The 16,762-nt window shown below is 35.7% G+C and overlaps 1 protein-coding gene across 3 annotated transcripts in view; it reads right to left on the minus strand.

Annotated features, from left to right (window-relative positions):
* Nucleotides 1-16,762, minus strand: part of CNTNAP5 (contactin associated protein family member 5) — a 915,392-nt gene that overhangs the window by 95,012 nt on the left and 803,618 nt on the right. For all 3 annotated transcript variants that reach the window (XM_020963128.2, XM_020963129.1, XM_078146792.1), the window contains one exon: nucleotides 2,411-2,541. In XM_020963128.2, the coding sequence (XP_020818787.1) occupies nucleotides 2,411-2,541 (131 nt within the window). The remainder of the gene's footprint in view (nucleotides 1-2,410; nucleotides 2,542-16,762) is intronic.

Consider the following 16,762-nt stretch of genomic DNA (forward strand, 5'->3'; position numbering starts at 1 on the left):
CCCTGCCCCATCAGATCACATATAGCTAACTATTGGTAAAGACATGATAGGACTCAGAAGGCCTCATAATTCCAGGCCTAATAGGTTTTTTTTGTTATTATTGTTGTTTGTTTGTTTTCATTCTGCAAAACTGTGAACAATGACTTCATAGAGAGAGCTTCTTATTTGTATCACTGAGTGATTGATACCTGTTAACCATGTGGCTGTAGGAAAGTCACTTAACATCTCTGAGACTCAGTCTTCTCTGTCAAGTGAGTAATACCAGAGCCAATAAGCTTACAAAATTGTTATGGGAAGGTTATTAGTAAACTCTAAAGCTCCATGTAAATATTGACGATCATTAGGCTCTGTATCCACGAACTAACTTGTGAAATAATTTGTGTTGCCTTAAATTGCTTCCCCAGTGAGAGTTCGAATTCTTTTTTCCATAGGAACGGTCAGCATCTCGCAGGATTTCGTTGTCCAAGTGTTTTCCTACCCTGTCTCCTCTCCTTGCCTTCAATCTACCTAAAGCTCAGAAGTGAGAATTCTTCATCCAGTGTCTCAGAAACACAACCTGTGAGCTAAAATGAGCTTGGAGGTCATCAATCTTCATTTTCTAGAGGTTAAAGATTTCACTGAGGCCAAATAACTAATTAGTGGCAGAGCCTGGACAAGCACCCATTTCTCCAAAGTCTTAAGTCAATGACTTAATTCAATTTCATCAACTATAGTATATTTTTATTTCACTTTATGATTACAAGACACTTCATTTGAATTAACTTATTTGATCCTCACAACAGTGAGATAGATAAGAGGCATATTACTCCATTTTACAGATGTGGAAACTAAGACTCAGAATAGTTAAGTGACTTATCCAAGTTAAATTCTTCTGCCTCCCTGTGACTCATAATTTCTGATCCTTTCCTACCACTGAAACCTTTCCCTTCCTTCTCTTCTTCTGCCTACTTCCTAGTAGTTTAGAGTTTTTCTTTTTTGTTCTACTTTATTCTTCTGTCCTCTTCCCTAACTAGCCTAGTATTTCCATATTACATAACACATACAACACACATATGCAATTTATATTGGAGAAGGGGCTATGGAGGCTTCTAAGGTCTTGATGAGTAGTGAGGACAATTTATGTAGCTCTGGAAATTGAGGTGAAGTCTCCTTGCTCAGGCAATATCACCATTCCTTCCACCTACCAAAAGTCTGTTTTCTACTAATAAAAAAAAATTGTTAGTAATGCTGTATATATGGTGATTTATCACACTATTCTACTTCCACATAATATTTCTGTGACATTGAAAGAGTCATTTGGCTTCTCTGGCCTCAGTGTTCTCACTTGTAATATGAGGAATTGGCCAGAGTGGTCCCTGGACTTCCTTTCAGATCTAGATCTATGATTCTTTGATGATCCTGTGATGTGAGAGGACCTTTGACATCCCTTCTCACTTTAGACTGATTTTTTGATGATCATTTAAGGACTCAACTCGTGGCTCATTCTTGCTTCTTATACCTCATGCTACTCTGAATTTTGGCTGCTTATTTGCTCCTAAACATTTCTATCAGAGCTCTAATATGTAGTATAGATAAGATGAGTTGGAACTCATAAAGGTTGTTAGTAGTGTTTCGTAAAGTTGTGGTAGGGAAGAAAGCGGAAAAAAATGATTCAGATGGAAGATGGGGATTGCTGCTATATTTGACCCTACCTGGAATAGTAAAAAGCATGATGGATTAAGTATTGAGAGACCTGAGTCCTAAACTTAGCACCTTCACTACCTTGTTGTATATCCATGGGCAAAATCACAACTTTGGATTCAATTTCCCATCAGGAAAATGAGAAAGCTGAACTAAATTATATCTAAGGTTTCTTTAGTTCTAAAATTCTTGGTATTCTATTTTTAAAATGCCCACTGTATCTCCAAATAAATATTTTGAGACTGTAGAAAATAATTCTTAAAATAAAATTACTTAGAGATTTGCCTACTGCTTTATATGTTGAAATAAGGTGATGTCTATGAAACTGGTTTGAGAATTGAAAGGCATTTTTATTATTAAGAATCAAGCTGCATATAAATAGAGAAAAGAATAAATTCCTTTTTCTTTCTTTCTGGTTCTATATTTCTCATTCTCATCCTTTGTTCTTTCTGCTGACTTTGTTCATTCATGCTCATTCATTCATTCATTCATGTTTTCATTCAATGAAATTGAATTCAATGAAAATTCAATTCAAATAAAACTTACTGAAAATTTTCCTGGCCCCTTATTGAAATAAGAACAGGGAATATGTGGGGGAGGGAAGAAAATAAGGATCATATTGTCTGACTCTCCTCTACTCTACCCCCCCAACCACCTCACTACTAATAATTGGTTAATGGCTGTGAGATATGAAATGCATTTGCAACTATGTCAAAGGTAGATATAGTACCTGAATAGTGAGTTCTTTCCCATCTCTGTTAATCTTCACATGGTGTAGTTGTCTGTTGGCAAAGTTTTCCACATCGATGGTATACACATGGACTCTTTCCTTACTCAGCTGATATCGAACCTGTAAATTTCCTTAAAAGCAGAATATATTTCCATTTAGAATTGTAACCCATAGAAAGCACAAATATGATTCATACATTACATTTTTAAAGCCATCATTACTGACCTCAAGGGGCCCATTTCTCAAATCCCTTATCACTGCATTAAAAAAAAAATGAATATGCTTGGTGCCATAGCCACAGGCAAATGTAAGGGATGACATTAGTATGGGTACAAACTAAATGTAATGTACGCATATGTCATCAGAAATACCATGTAATGTCTTTGCAAACAAAAATTCTGAATTATCTATTGTGACACTGGAGAAATTTTAATTAACTATAGTTGAGGGTCTTTCACTTTAACTCTCTGTCCCTTAAGTTTAGAGACACAAATATGGAAATCCACTGTGGGCCCAGGAAATTTATCTGTGATATCCTAGATCTTCATCTAATGAAGACACAGTAAGATATAAACAGCTATCATTTATCTGCTTATTGTTTATCTGGTTGTAAGATCAGCCCATAGGGTGAGAAATTTCTAAATATCTTTTCCCATCCAACTTGCATCACCATAGATTGCTAATAGTGAGGAGAAAGGTTAAGGATGAATGACATGTGAAATATAAGAATGTCCCTGACAACTAACAGTGAATTAGAAAACAATGAGCTGAAAATGGCACCAGGTTATGGCATCACATACCCTTCAAACTCCCTGAGAACTGTAGGAAATGTAGTGATCTTTCTATTTCCCTATGGGCATCACTAAGTAATGATTTGAAAGTTAATTCTTGTTGCATTAATTGTGACCCATGTCATGTGGCATCTGATTGTTGAAGGCTGAAATTGATGAATTGTAATTTTGTTGTATGGAACCTAGTACTATTTAGTTTCGTTATAAGTGAGGAGTTAGGGTCCCAGGATAGTAAGAAAAAAAAAAAAGAGTGATTCTAGCAAAACTATCATGACAGCCCTAATTCTAAATCCCAGACATAGAGGAAGAGAGAGGCGATTTTCTTTCTCTCTTTCTTGAGTGAGTAAAGAGTCGGCCACAGATAGAGTATTGAAATATGCAAAGTTTATGTTTTAAATGCTACCGCCTTCTTTTCTTTACCCTCTCCTACCTCTTAGCATTTTTTTTCCCAGATTCAATACTGTTATAAGAACCTTACTTCATTACTCATCTCAGGCTTAAACTATCCCTGCTAAAAGTGTTTCATATATCACCCTTCCAAACTATTTCCAAAATATCCCTATTTGCATTTTTAAAAGATTCAGTTTTTAAAATCCTAATCAAGTTCTAATTAATGGAATCACTCTTAGTATAGCCAGGAAAAGTTAAAAAAAAATAGCAAGACAATTCTGAGGAAAATTTGTGTCCTAGAGACCACCTTACAAATCATGGTAAGAAATCAGCTCTTCTGGGTCTACTCCTCTAAGTGGCTTATAGCTTGACAGCTTGTTTCTCTTCCTCTAAATCTGTAGAGAGAGAGAATATCTATAGACATATCTACAGATATTTCAAGGTACTGATGGATTCACAGATTCATATTCTCTGTCTCTCTCTCTCTCTGTCTCCTTTCTTATCTTTTAATCGTTTTATAGCCAGGATGGTAGTACACATTTATAATCTCTACTACGGAGGAGTCTGAGATTGCTGGACTGTTTAAACTCAGGTTTTCTGAGTTGCAGGAGGGTTACAACTGATCAGGTGTCCACACTCACTCAGGTATCAATATGGTGAAACCCTGGAAGCCATAGCCATGAGGCTACCAAAGGAAGGAAAATTACAGGTTGGAAATGGAGAGTATCAAAGCTTGTGGGTCAATCCCAGTTTGATTAGCCTGTGAATAGCTAGTGGTCACTATACTTGCAGCTTAGGTGAGATAGGAAGGCACAGATGGAAAATCAAAACAAAAAGAATATTTTAAAATTCAATGTCAAATTTTGAAAATAACATCTTAAATGTCAAAAATCCTGTCTGCTATAACATAAACTTCTTTCTGGCAGGGACTGGATATTCTGTCTTTCTTGCATCCATCATAGTACCTAGCAAAGGGTTACATACGTGGTGTTGTTGTTCACTTGTTTCAATCACATCCAACTCTTCATGACTCCACTTGTGGTTTTCTTGGCAAAGATACTGGAGTGGTTTGTCATTTATTTTTCAAGCTCATTTTAAAAATGAGAAATTGCGGCAAACAGGGTTAAGGATTTGCCCAGTGTCACACAGCTAGCAAGTGTCTGAGGCAGGATTTGAACTCATGAAAGTGAGTCAGTCTTCCCGACATCAAGCCTGGCACTCTACTATGCCAACTAGCTGCCCACATACATGGTAAGTGCTTATTAAATAGTTGGTTCATTGGTTGAAAATTAAAGAATTCTTTAAAAATATAAGAGCATTTTACATTAGGTGCTTTATATCTGTTGACATTTGTCTAACATTTCATTTTCTTAGGAAAACCTCTGCTCCTCATCTTCCCTACAAAATACTCTCAGAGGAGGCCATCCTGTACCTGGCTCATCACTTCTCCCAATGTCCCAGAGACCTTTTTGCTCCTTCTGCCCCACTGCAATCCAATCAAGGTGTCCTGTGCCCTGCAGGCAGTTCATGGGAAAATGAATCTCTTTACATTTTGTCATAAACGTAGGGACATCTGTGAAAGATTGTTTCTGACAATGTTTTCAGGATAGTGGGGTTGAAAAACAAGAATCTCTCAAGGGTCAAGGACTTGGGGCTCATTAGCTTTTACTTTCTCCTGAATGGTGTTCAGGTGTTGGTTGGAGAGCCAGGAGTGACTTTACCTTACTTGTTTTTCACCTCATTGCTTCAGCTGATTACTGGCAGTTTCCTGCTGGGAGATACTGCCTCTTCCCTGGCACAGAACACCTTGAACTCATAGCAGTCCACCAGCCTCCATATATTCTCTTCCTACTGCTCCATTTGTCCACCTTTCCCCTCCCTGACTTCCCATTTTCAGCTTCATAATGGTAAATGTTGCGATTTTATCATTCTATATACAGTGAATTGACTCTGAGGAAAGTTATTGGTCATAAATATAACACACCAAAAAATGGACCGTCATAGGTGGGAATGCTTTGCAATTCCTATATGGTTTTGTGATAAATTACTCTTCCATTTGGAATAAAATGTTCCTGTTAATGTACATTAACACTGCTACATGAAAGAGGTCATGTGTAAATATACACAAAGATAATATTTACAGTGAATCATCAATGTGCTGAACTCGAATTTGACCATCTCTTTATGTCTTTTTGAAAAAAGAATACACTTTTTAAAAAAAAGGACTTCAAAATTCAATGACTTTTGGTCACTAGTGGGCTTTCTATAAAATTTTAAAAGACAGCTATTCGTATTATAATAGTCAATTTGTATTAGCTTTATTATATTTTTAAGCCTACTGGCAAATATATATTTCATCATTTTCAGAATTAAATACCTGATGTTTTAATACCACTGTCTGTCTGTCTGTCTTTCTGTCTGTCTGTCTGTCTCTCCCTCCCTCCCTCTCTCTCTGTTAGCAGCAACTTGAGCCACAATAGCAGGGGAAAAAACAAACAAACAAACAAAACTTTAAGATATTTTATTCAAGCCTCAAAATAAGAAATTCTCTACAAACCAAGGAAGCAGCACATATACAAAAATGCTAGTAGAGGTTCAAAATTCTTCATTTCAATAACCAAAGCATATCCATTCCTAGAACTTTTCATTTCTTGGTGGTGTTCAAAGGGACATTTACATTAGGCACTATCTGACTCTATGTGGTCTATGCTGGGGGTAAATTCAAAGCACTTCTCAGAAGTTCTAGAGCTAAAACATCAGTGGAGGAATTAGAAATTTCTTATTTTCTAGGGGGGAGAGTACCTAGAACTCATCTTTTTCTTGCTTTCAGACATGCTGAATTTTAATACAAGGAACGGAATACTAGACTTCTGTTTAACAAGCTTTCATTTTTGATGCTAGTCTTCCTGCACTGTCTCAAATAAGGGAAGCTAGAATTAGTGAATAGAGTATAATTGGGAAGAAACTTTTCACATTAGAAAAAAATTTGGAATCTATTTTCAAAGGTGCTATGAAGCCTAGTAAAGCACATCAAAATGCCCTTTAGCAAAATATTACACTATTTATAACAGCTAAGCAATTGATTATCTACATTCAAGAATGAGTAAGTCTTGATTCATTGTACTATGCCATGGACTAGAAATTTTGAGTTTAGGAGTTCACCTTTTGTTTTTTATGGTAATCTGCAATATAACACCAAGCATATTTGTCACTTACTATTTGTCATACTGTCCCCCTTTCCAGATAAATTCATAATGGATTACCAAGAGCAAGCTGGCAAACTTATGAGATGGTTATTATTATCATCACCAAACTCATCATCAGGATGAAACATTTGCTAAGAACCTACCCTACATAGTAGACAATGTACTATGATCTGGATGAATAAATAGATATTACCGAAGCTTGTCTGTGCATACCTAGTTCTCCTAACAAGGAAGCACTGTTATGGGCCTTTGGAACATATCCAGACTGCCTAACATAAGTGTATTCGAGTCACCTACCACATGTAGGTGATTCACTTCTTGAATTTTTATAATTGGCAAGATTGAACTAGTCACTTTCTTCTCTGCCTCTCCTTCCTGCTGTGTGCAGCAGAGGAGGGAAGGGGTGCGAATATTCCAGTTAACCCAGTGTGGGTAGCATGAACTGAACAGGTGAGAGAGGAAGGACTTCCTTCTCCTACTCTCCCTCTTTGGCCACAGCTAGAAGAAATGGGTCTATGCTTGTTTCTTTTCTCTTTCATTTGTCCTACGGATTTAAGTCAGGTGACCTTGGAACCAGGCTTACAGGCTTGACAGTGTACACAAAGATCTTAGTTTGGAAGCCCTGAGAAGACAAGACACTTTGGACTCAAGCCCAAGGTAGATTTTATACTTAGAAACTGAGAATGTGCACTACAGGAATTAAAGGAAGCTATGAATCTAATCCCTTCCGCCTCCCCAGAGACTGAGGGATGGGAAGAAACGAGGATTATGCCTTCCATGTACTGGGGGAGTAAGTTTATAGATTGGTGATTAAACCTTTTGAAGTAAATATTTCTTTGCTCAAACTAATGTTATTTTCTATGGTGAAATGGAACTGGATTGCAGGAGAGCCCCCTATAATTCAGGCAACACTATTAGTGAGGCTTGGAGCCATCTGAACAGAACCTAGACACCTCCTCATCCTCTAATGTCCTTAAACATACTGGAGATACCTGGGAAAGGAATGAAATCTAACCTACCTGGGCCTTCCAGGGAGTAGAATTCAGGGCAGAGTGTGTTACAATAGAATCACTGACCTGGAGAATTTTACAATCTAGTTGGGATGAAGATCATACACATAAAACAAACAAAAAATAGAATGACATATTGAATGTATTTTAATAAAAAAATCACTAGGGAAGCATAAGAGGGGTACAGTATTTCAGAACAGATAGTGATACTAAGGGTAAATTGATTTGAAAGAATTTGTGGTGCAAATACATTTGACGTGGTCCTTAAAAGGAGAGTGAGAATTTAGCCATGTAAAGAGGAAAAGGAAAGTCATTCTAGAAACTGTCGTGACAACACAAATGTATGGAAGTAGAGACATGCATGGTATATTAAAGAGTAAGAAAAAAACCAAATAGAATGGACATGCAGAATTTATGTAGAGAAGTCAAATCATGAAATTTTAGAGCTAGAAAGGACTTTTTATATCATCTTATTAGGCTCTTTAATTATAACAAATAAGGAAACTTAGGCCCAGAGAGAGGAATAGAAATTATGTTTGATGGGGTAGGTAGGGGCACATGGTAAAGCACCTTGAGTGACCAGCTAAGGAATTCATCCTTTATCTTGTAGGCAATAGAGGAACAGAAGGTCTGTGAGCTGGGCATCTAGGGGTCAGTGTGTATATATATACATATGCATACATACATATATACATATACATACATACATGCATATATACATATACGTGTGTGTGTGTGTGTGTATAAATTTTGGAAAACTAATTGGCCAGTAGTCTGAGAATGGATGAGGAGAGATTAGAACACCTACTATAATGTCCCCTAAACAATATACTAGTCAAGACAGAATGTGAGACAGATATAAGTATGGTAATTCTAGTATTATTTTTATGCTTGACTTAATAACTACTACTACAACAAAAACACAATAATAATTCTAGCTTCCTATTGCACTGAAGTTTTTTTTTTTAAATTCTATCCCTTCCTCTTCCTTCCTAAAGCCAGGTTAACAAGCAATTAAATACTTTCCTTATGCCAGATACTGTGCTAAGCTCTGAGGATACAAAAAAAAATCTAAGACAGTTCATGCCTTCAAGGAGCTCTCATTCTAATGGGGGAGACAGCACACAAATGAAGTAGATAAAAGATATCTAGAGAGTAGATAGAAGACACTCTGAGAGGGCAAGTTCTCAGCTTTATTTTAGATAAGGTGGTAGGTAGAACTTGAGTGAGTCTTAAAAACACCTAGGATACCAAGAGGTGGGGGTGAAGGGACAGAACATTACAGCAAGTGAAAAGACAGAGAGCTGGGAGATGTAACATCATGTTAGCGGAACAGCCTGTAGGTTCTTGTTGTTTAACCTCAATTACATTGTGGAGAATAAGGTGTAAAGAAGACAGGTAAGACAGGAAAGGGCCAAGAGCTTTATGAAGCACTCTAAATGTAAAAAAGTAAATAGGAAGCATATATATTTTTCTTCGAGTTAATAGGGAGCAACTGGGGCTCATTGGATGGGGGGAAAGGAGGGGAAAGTTCGACCTTTATTTTAGACAAATAATCTTGGTAGCAGAATGGAGAATGGATGGAATAGAGAGAGACTTGAGGTAGGGAGACCAAATAGAAACCTTCTGCAATTGTCCGCCAATCTTTTGGTGATCTCATGGTTTTACCTTAAATTTGGATTTACTAATTATTTCCCTGGATTGATTCTCTATCAAATCCATATAAGAAAGTATCACCAAATAATTTCTAAAATATTAGTTTATAAAAGATAGTATTCTCTTACTCATGACCTCTGATAATTCTCCATTATTTAAAGATTAACATCCAAATACCTCAACTGCCATCTAAGACTTTCTTCAGTTCATCCCCACTTTATCAATACTATCTAATCTCCAGTTACTTTTTTGCATAAAACTGCTTTGAACCTGGGCCAGTACTAGGATTGACCCTCAAATACAGTATGCTTCTTTCCAGTTTAAGGGATTACTCATGCTATTTACCAACCTGAAATGGCTTTCTTTTCTTTTCCCTGTATTCAAATCATACTCATATTTTAAGATTCATTGAAGTCCCACCTCCTCCATAGAGCCTTCCCTGACTACCCTATCCCACATTAATTTTCCCCTTTCCCAAACCCCTAATCACTCAGATCATAAGAACTTATTAAATCCTTAATATGTGTCAGACCTTATGCTAAATATTGGTGATATAAAGAAAGGTAAAAACATCATTTTTGTTCTCAAAAACAAACAAACTCTTACTTTTCAATGGAGGAGACAACACATAAATAACTAGGTGCATTTAAGACATATAAAGAATAGGGGCAGCTAGGTGGCCCAGAGGATAGAGCACTGGCTCTGGAGTCAGGAGGACCTGAGTTCAAATATGGCCTCAGACACTTGATACTTACTAGCTGTGTGACCCTGGGCAAGTCACTTAACCCCATTGCCTAGTGAAAAACAAACAATGAATAAAAAAAAAAGACACATACAGAGTAGATGGTAGGTAAACTCAAGAAGGCATGAAGAACTGGGATTGGGGGTAATATATGAATTGAGAAAGATGTGTTTATCTTGAGTCTTCTTCAACGTGAGATAAAGTTTTATGGAAATACATAGTTGTACAATTGAATATTGGTGAATGGAAATGTCTATTTCTTTGTCTCAGTTATCAAAATAACCTTCAGCATAGTTCTGTATAATAAGAATAGCATTTTCCACATCACTATTACTAAAAATCTACTTTTTAAAAAATTCTGAGGTTTTACCTCAGACTCAGCTAATTGACAGGGATGATTAAGATAGAAAAGGTCCATGTTGGCGAGACTGTGGAAAGGTAGACATTCTGTTATAGTAGTGGTTGAACTGTAGATTGTTGCAGTAATTCTGGAAAATACTTTGACGTTATGTGAGAAAACTCATTAACCTGTTCCTATGAAGTGACCCAGGGAGTTCCCTACTTGGCACATACAATGGCAATGACAATGACAATGATATCAAAAGCAAACAAAAAAGTCACATGTACAAAAATAATCATAACAGCAGTAACCACATAGCAAAAATAAAATAAAATAAAATAAAACACTGTAATCAAGGTAATATCTATCAAATGGTGAATATCTAAATAAATTATGGTATATCAATATAATGGAATATTTTTGTGCTGTAAGAAATAACACATACAAGCAATTCAGAATGTGTGTGTGTGTGTGTGTGTGTGTGTGTAGATTTGTAGGAACTAAGGCAGAGAGAAATAAGTTAAACCAGAAGAACAATATACATGATGATAATAATTAGGTTAAATTTGAGAAATTTTAATGTCTAATATTGGCCCTTTAGAACAGAAAATTAACTGAGCTTTCCTTGTTTAAGTAGAGAGGATTAAAGGATTACAGGTGTACAATCTTACATACACTGTCAGACTTGGTTACTGTCTAGTTGAACTTATTCAATTCATGCAAATCAGAGTGTTCGTGCAAAATGGATATTTTTGATTACATTAAATTACAAAGGTTTTGCACAAACAAAGCCAATACAACCAAGTTTAGAAGGGAAGCAGAAAGCTGGGAAACCATTTTTATAGCCAGTGTCTCTGATGAAGCCCTCATTTCTAAACTATATAGAGAACTGAGTCAAATTTATAAAAATGCATGTCTTTCCTCAAATGATAAATGGTCAAAGGATATGAACGGGCAGTTTCCAGATGAAAAAATTAAAGCTATCTATAGTCATGTGAAAATGTTCTAAATGACTATTGATTAGAGAAATGCAAATTAAAACAACTCTGAGGTACTACATCACACCTATAAGATTGACTAACATGACAAAACAGGAAAATAACAAGTGTTGGAGAAGATGTGGGAAAACCATTCTGGAGAACAATTTGGAACTGTACCCAAAGGGCTATAAAACCATGCATACCCTTTGATCCAGCAATACCACTACTATATCTGTATCCCAAAGAAATCATTTAAAAGGGAAAAAGATCCATATATACAAAAATATAGTGCTGTTTTTGTGGTGGCCAAGAATTGGAAATTGAGGGGATGCCCATCAATTGGGGAATGGCTGAACAAGTTATGGTATATGAATGTAATGGAACACTATTATTCCATAAGAAATGATAAGCAGGCAGATTTCAGAAAAACCTGGAAAGACTTACTTAACTGATGCTGAGTGAAGTGAACAGAATCAGGAGAACATTATATATAGCAATAGCAACATTGTGTGATAATCAACTTTGACAGATTTAACTGGTCTCAGCAACACAATGATCTAAGGCAATTCTAAAAGACTCATGATGGAAAATGCTATCTACATCCAGAGAAAGAACTATGGAGTCTGAATGTAGATCAAAGTATATTATTTTCTCTTTATTTTGTTGTTTTCTTTTTCTTTCCTGTAGTTTTTTTTCTCTTTGGTTCTGATTCCTCTTTCACAATATGACCAATGTGGAAATATGTTTAATATTATTGTACATCCATAACCTATATCAGATTGCATGCCATCTTGGAGAGGAAAGGGAGGGAGAAAATTTAGAACCCCAAATCTTATAAGAGTGAATGTTGAAAACAATTAATTAATTAATTTAAAATAAAAAACAAAATTGGAGTGCTAATTGAAAAGTATGTAAGAAATGATGGTGGAATAAAAAGGTATTAATAACATGTATTACAATAAATCAATGGATAAATAAAATTAAAATCACTCCCCATTCCCACTTCTCTGAAAATAAGTTTATAGGGAAAAAACAACAACAACAACTATGTAATAGGGTCTTAAATTTGAGCCCAAGGTCTCAAAGTCAATCCTCATGCTTAACCCTTTATTCTAATATCTGCTGTGAATGTCTTCAAAGTTAATACAGAAGGTTATAAAATTCATTGATCTACTTAGAGATCACTGTTTTCTTAATGGGGAGGACTCAATGTGTACATCAGTGTGTGAGGAGGATGACAAGTCAGGTTCAGTGCCAAATGTGAACATTAAAGTTTTTCTCCATGCTTTCTATCTTTGTCAAGGTAAGCCCAGACTGGAATTGAAAAGAATTGGCTATCCAAAAGAAAATATTCTCAGCTATTTCAAACTTTCTCATGAGTCAGTAAGTGAAATGTGTTTTCAGATCTACAAAGCTATGATGGCTTTTTAGGGCTTGATTCATTTCATATTCAAAAAGTAACCTTGAAAACTCTCAGAGGAAGCAATAAACAGGTAGCAAATCCTCCAGTCTATTCAGTAGCAGGTTCTGGTTTACTTTTTTCAACCCTATTCTAAGCACCTTAATAAGCAACAATTATCTTCTCACCCAGCACTTCTGTTTACGTTTGCATAAAATATTTCAGTACCTGTCTTATTCTTACCTTCATCTCAAAAAGCTATGTACAGGAAAGGTTCCTTCTACTGAAGGAAAAAAAAAACACCAATTGCCACCAACCTTTTGATACTAGGGCTTTTTAGCTACCTTTTTCTTTTCCTGCTTAAAAATATATTTGCAATTTGCAGTAAGGATGTAAGGCAAAAATTGACTAAGGTCTAGATTTCTTCACTTTTAGTTAAAATTCATAAATGAAACCAGAACAAGGCAGCAAAGTATCCTTTTATACACTCAACAAACATTTATGATGCACATACTATGCTGATTTGTTCCTGGTAAACTAGATATCTGACCCTGATCCCCTTCTAAGGAAGAGGGGATAGTCATAAGTATGTGTTTACGCATGTGGTGAACTCAGTTTAGTTGTGGAGCGGAGGTTCGTGGCACAAATAATTTTGAGGAAACAATTAATACTGAATGCAGTCATATAAGGAGAAAGAAGAAGATCATATACTCTACCATGTTGCCCAATATCCACTAGTCCATGATTCTAATTTAATTGGGCTTGCCATCCTTCTCAAACCACAGAGGCAGGAAAAATCAGAATATTTTTACGCAAATGAATCTCTGAGCCACTCCCCAAGAAAGCCTGGAAAAGGCCAAAATGCCCCACCTTAATTAAAGTTCTAGTTGAAGATCAGTAAGAGTTAGAATGATAACAAAATATTTCTACTAATCTGTGTTATCTTTATCTAGCTTACTCATTTTATAAGAGTGCTGGTATTCAACAGTGCCTGGGATTTGATTAATCTAGATTGATCCATAAGTAAAAGGTTCCATTATCCTTTTCTATGTCAGTATAAAACTTCACAATCCCCAAGCACCTCATCCCATCAAAATCAGTTTAAAATGTTCTGAGTATGGCTGGTTACCTGAAAAGTATTCTAAGTCATCTTTTAAAACTAGCAAAAAAAAAGAAAGAAAGAAAAAAAAGAAATTTGGAAGAAAGAAAGATCGGTTAGTTCCATAATTAGATGAACTATCCTTTGTCAGCTAGGTTGATTTAACATTGATGAAGCCCATCTTAGATCTGAGTATTACATTGTCTCTGGGATTTTTAATCCCATACTTAGACAAATGGTTATCTATACTGCATTGAAAAGGCTGTAAGGGAGTTTCACAGAATGTTAAGACACAGTCCATGCCCTAGGGAGTGAAAAATCCAGTAACATTACTCTTACAGTGATAGTATCTGAAATACATATTCTAGAAAAGAAACTGATGAATCCCTTAATGTGTTTTAAGATTTCATTCACTTAAATACTGTGCATATCTTCTCTTCTTCAGAGACTGAATTTGAGTTCACTATTTCTTATTCTCTACTCTAATTTGCATATGATTTATGAGATTTGAAGGAAGTTGTCATTGTGATTCAACATAGTAATTAGTTTGTATTCAGGATGAGTTAGCTCTGAAAATTTTATGTATACTTTTTTATGATCCAATTGCTTTTGAATGTTGATGCTTTTGATCAGGGCATTGTAAAACTCAAGTGTTTTGGAAGTGAATAAGTTTTGTGTTTGCTTGTTTTTCCTATTGAAATTAAGCTCCAATGCCTAATTGATAATGATAATAAAAAGATCAGTAGGTTCAAAGATGTATTTGTTCAGAAAATGTGATTTGCTGGTTGACTGGTATATGATTAACAATTGTAGGGCAATAATCATCACAGAACCATTGGACCAGGAGTCAGGAGACCTCTGTTCTAATTCTAGTTCTTCCACTAACCAGATATACAAGTGTTCTCAAATCATCTTGTTTGTCTTTGGTTCTCCACAAGCAAAATGGTCACAATTTTTCCTAGCTTATTAACCTTATAGGGCTTGGATGAGTATTAAATAGAGCAATCTGTGTATTCAAAAACATACTGAATACAGTAGAAAACAAACAAACAACAACAAAAACAACAATAAAAATAACTTCAGAGGAGGATACAAACAAACAAGGCAATTTTGTTACTACACTGTTAAATTTAATGAACACTTAAAATTTTTCGTTTAACCAAATTTCATGGTTTCATATAAGATACTTTTTTATTCTTTGGGTATTAAAAAATTTGTTGACAGTAGTTGTGAAATCTATGCTAATAAATATATTTTTTGGGGGGGTGGAGGGTTAAGTGACTTGCCCATGGTCACACAGTTAGTAAGTGTCAAGTGTTTGGTCTGAGTCCCAATTGGAACTCAGCTACTCCTGACTTTAGGGCCAGTGCTCTATGCACTGCACCACCTAGCTGCCCCAATAAATACATTTTTTAAAGAAATCTTTACACATACACAAAAAGTGAATAGCATTTAACAAAGAACCCCAATTACTACTCATTTGCTCAGAAAATGGTCAATGTCTATCTCTTTACTAGGGCTGAGCTACGTTCGTGAATTGCAATTATACAACTCAAGAAAATATTTAATTTACTGAATATCTGCTATGCTGACTGACCATTAGGTTTAGATACCTCATTTAGGTTGTACTGAACTTCTACCTACTCTTAATGCTTATATCTTGTGGAATCTGAACAATATACCATTCAGTATTTTATTAGAAATGCACATACATTTATCTGTCCATGTTTAAAAGATAGTCATAATTTATGCAATGTTGAGATTTAAAGGGAATTTAGATAATTTTTACCAAGTCCCTTGTGAGAGGATCAATATCTACTAGGGTCTCATCCCCCAACCTGCCACCAATATCGGTTAGGATTACCTCCTTATTACCTGGTCACCTAAATACATAAAAGAGGATAGCCCCTGTGGAGTTGGGGCCCATCAGATTTGATGGATGTCCCAAGGCCACATAAATCCCCACACACTGCTCTGCTGATCGTCACTGTTTCTCTATGGAAATGAGGGATGTCACATCTACCCAAGCCAAGATATTGAGTATCCTTTCGGGTATGACTAAATAAAGTGCCTTTTGTTAATGATTGGATGACTTATCAATGTTTCATTTCATTACAATATGGAAACTGACCGTACTGGTCTGGTCTGTCCTGGCCTTTTATACCCATCATTGTGTACACTGAGGCCTGAGGAGTTATGAGTTACCCAAGCTAACATAGCTAGGAAATGGTAAAACATTCCTTAGATTTACAGAATTATGGGATCTTGGGTTGTTATGGACCTCAGAAGTCTATATCAGCCCCTAGTTTAAAATAAATCTGATAAACAACATCCTTAATAATCAATTAGTCAGTCACTAAACAAGCATCCAATGCTATCCAAAAGATACTTGAATAATGGGATATTAACAACTTTCTGAAGTCTCCCAAATCACTCTTTACTCATCCTTAAGATATTTTTTTTCCTTCATAGAATCAAAATATTCCATGTGTTATGTTAACTATTGTTCTTAAACTACTCAGGCCCAAGTAAAACAAAATGAAATTGTTTTCTACAGAGAAGTGATATGTTTTAGTTAAAAGAGCACTAAATGTGTAGATTAAAGCAATCTGAACTCAAATCTTGGACCTGACATTTAAGCAAGTCAGTTAATACCTCTGAAGTTTAGTTTCTTCATCTCTAAAAATGAAGAATGATAAAGCAGGATGCAGTTTAGAAGGTTTGGGGGGAAGAAGATAA

Source organism: Phascolarctos cinereus, unplaced genomic scaffold (genome assembly GCF_003287225.1).
Source record: "Phascolarctos cinereus isolate Bilbo 61053 unplaced genomic scaffold, phaCin_HiC Scaffold_726;HRSCAF=1367, whole genome shotgun sequence".
Lineage (NCBI taxonomy): Eukaryota > Metazoa > Chordata > Mammalia > Diprotodontia > Phascolarctidae > Phascolarctos > Phascolarctos cinereus.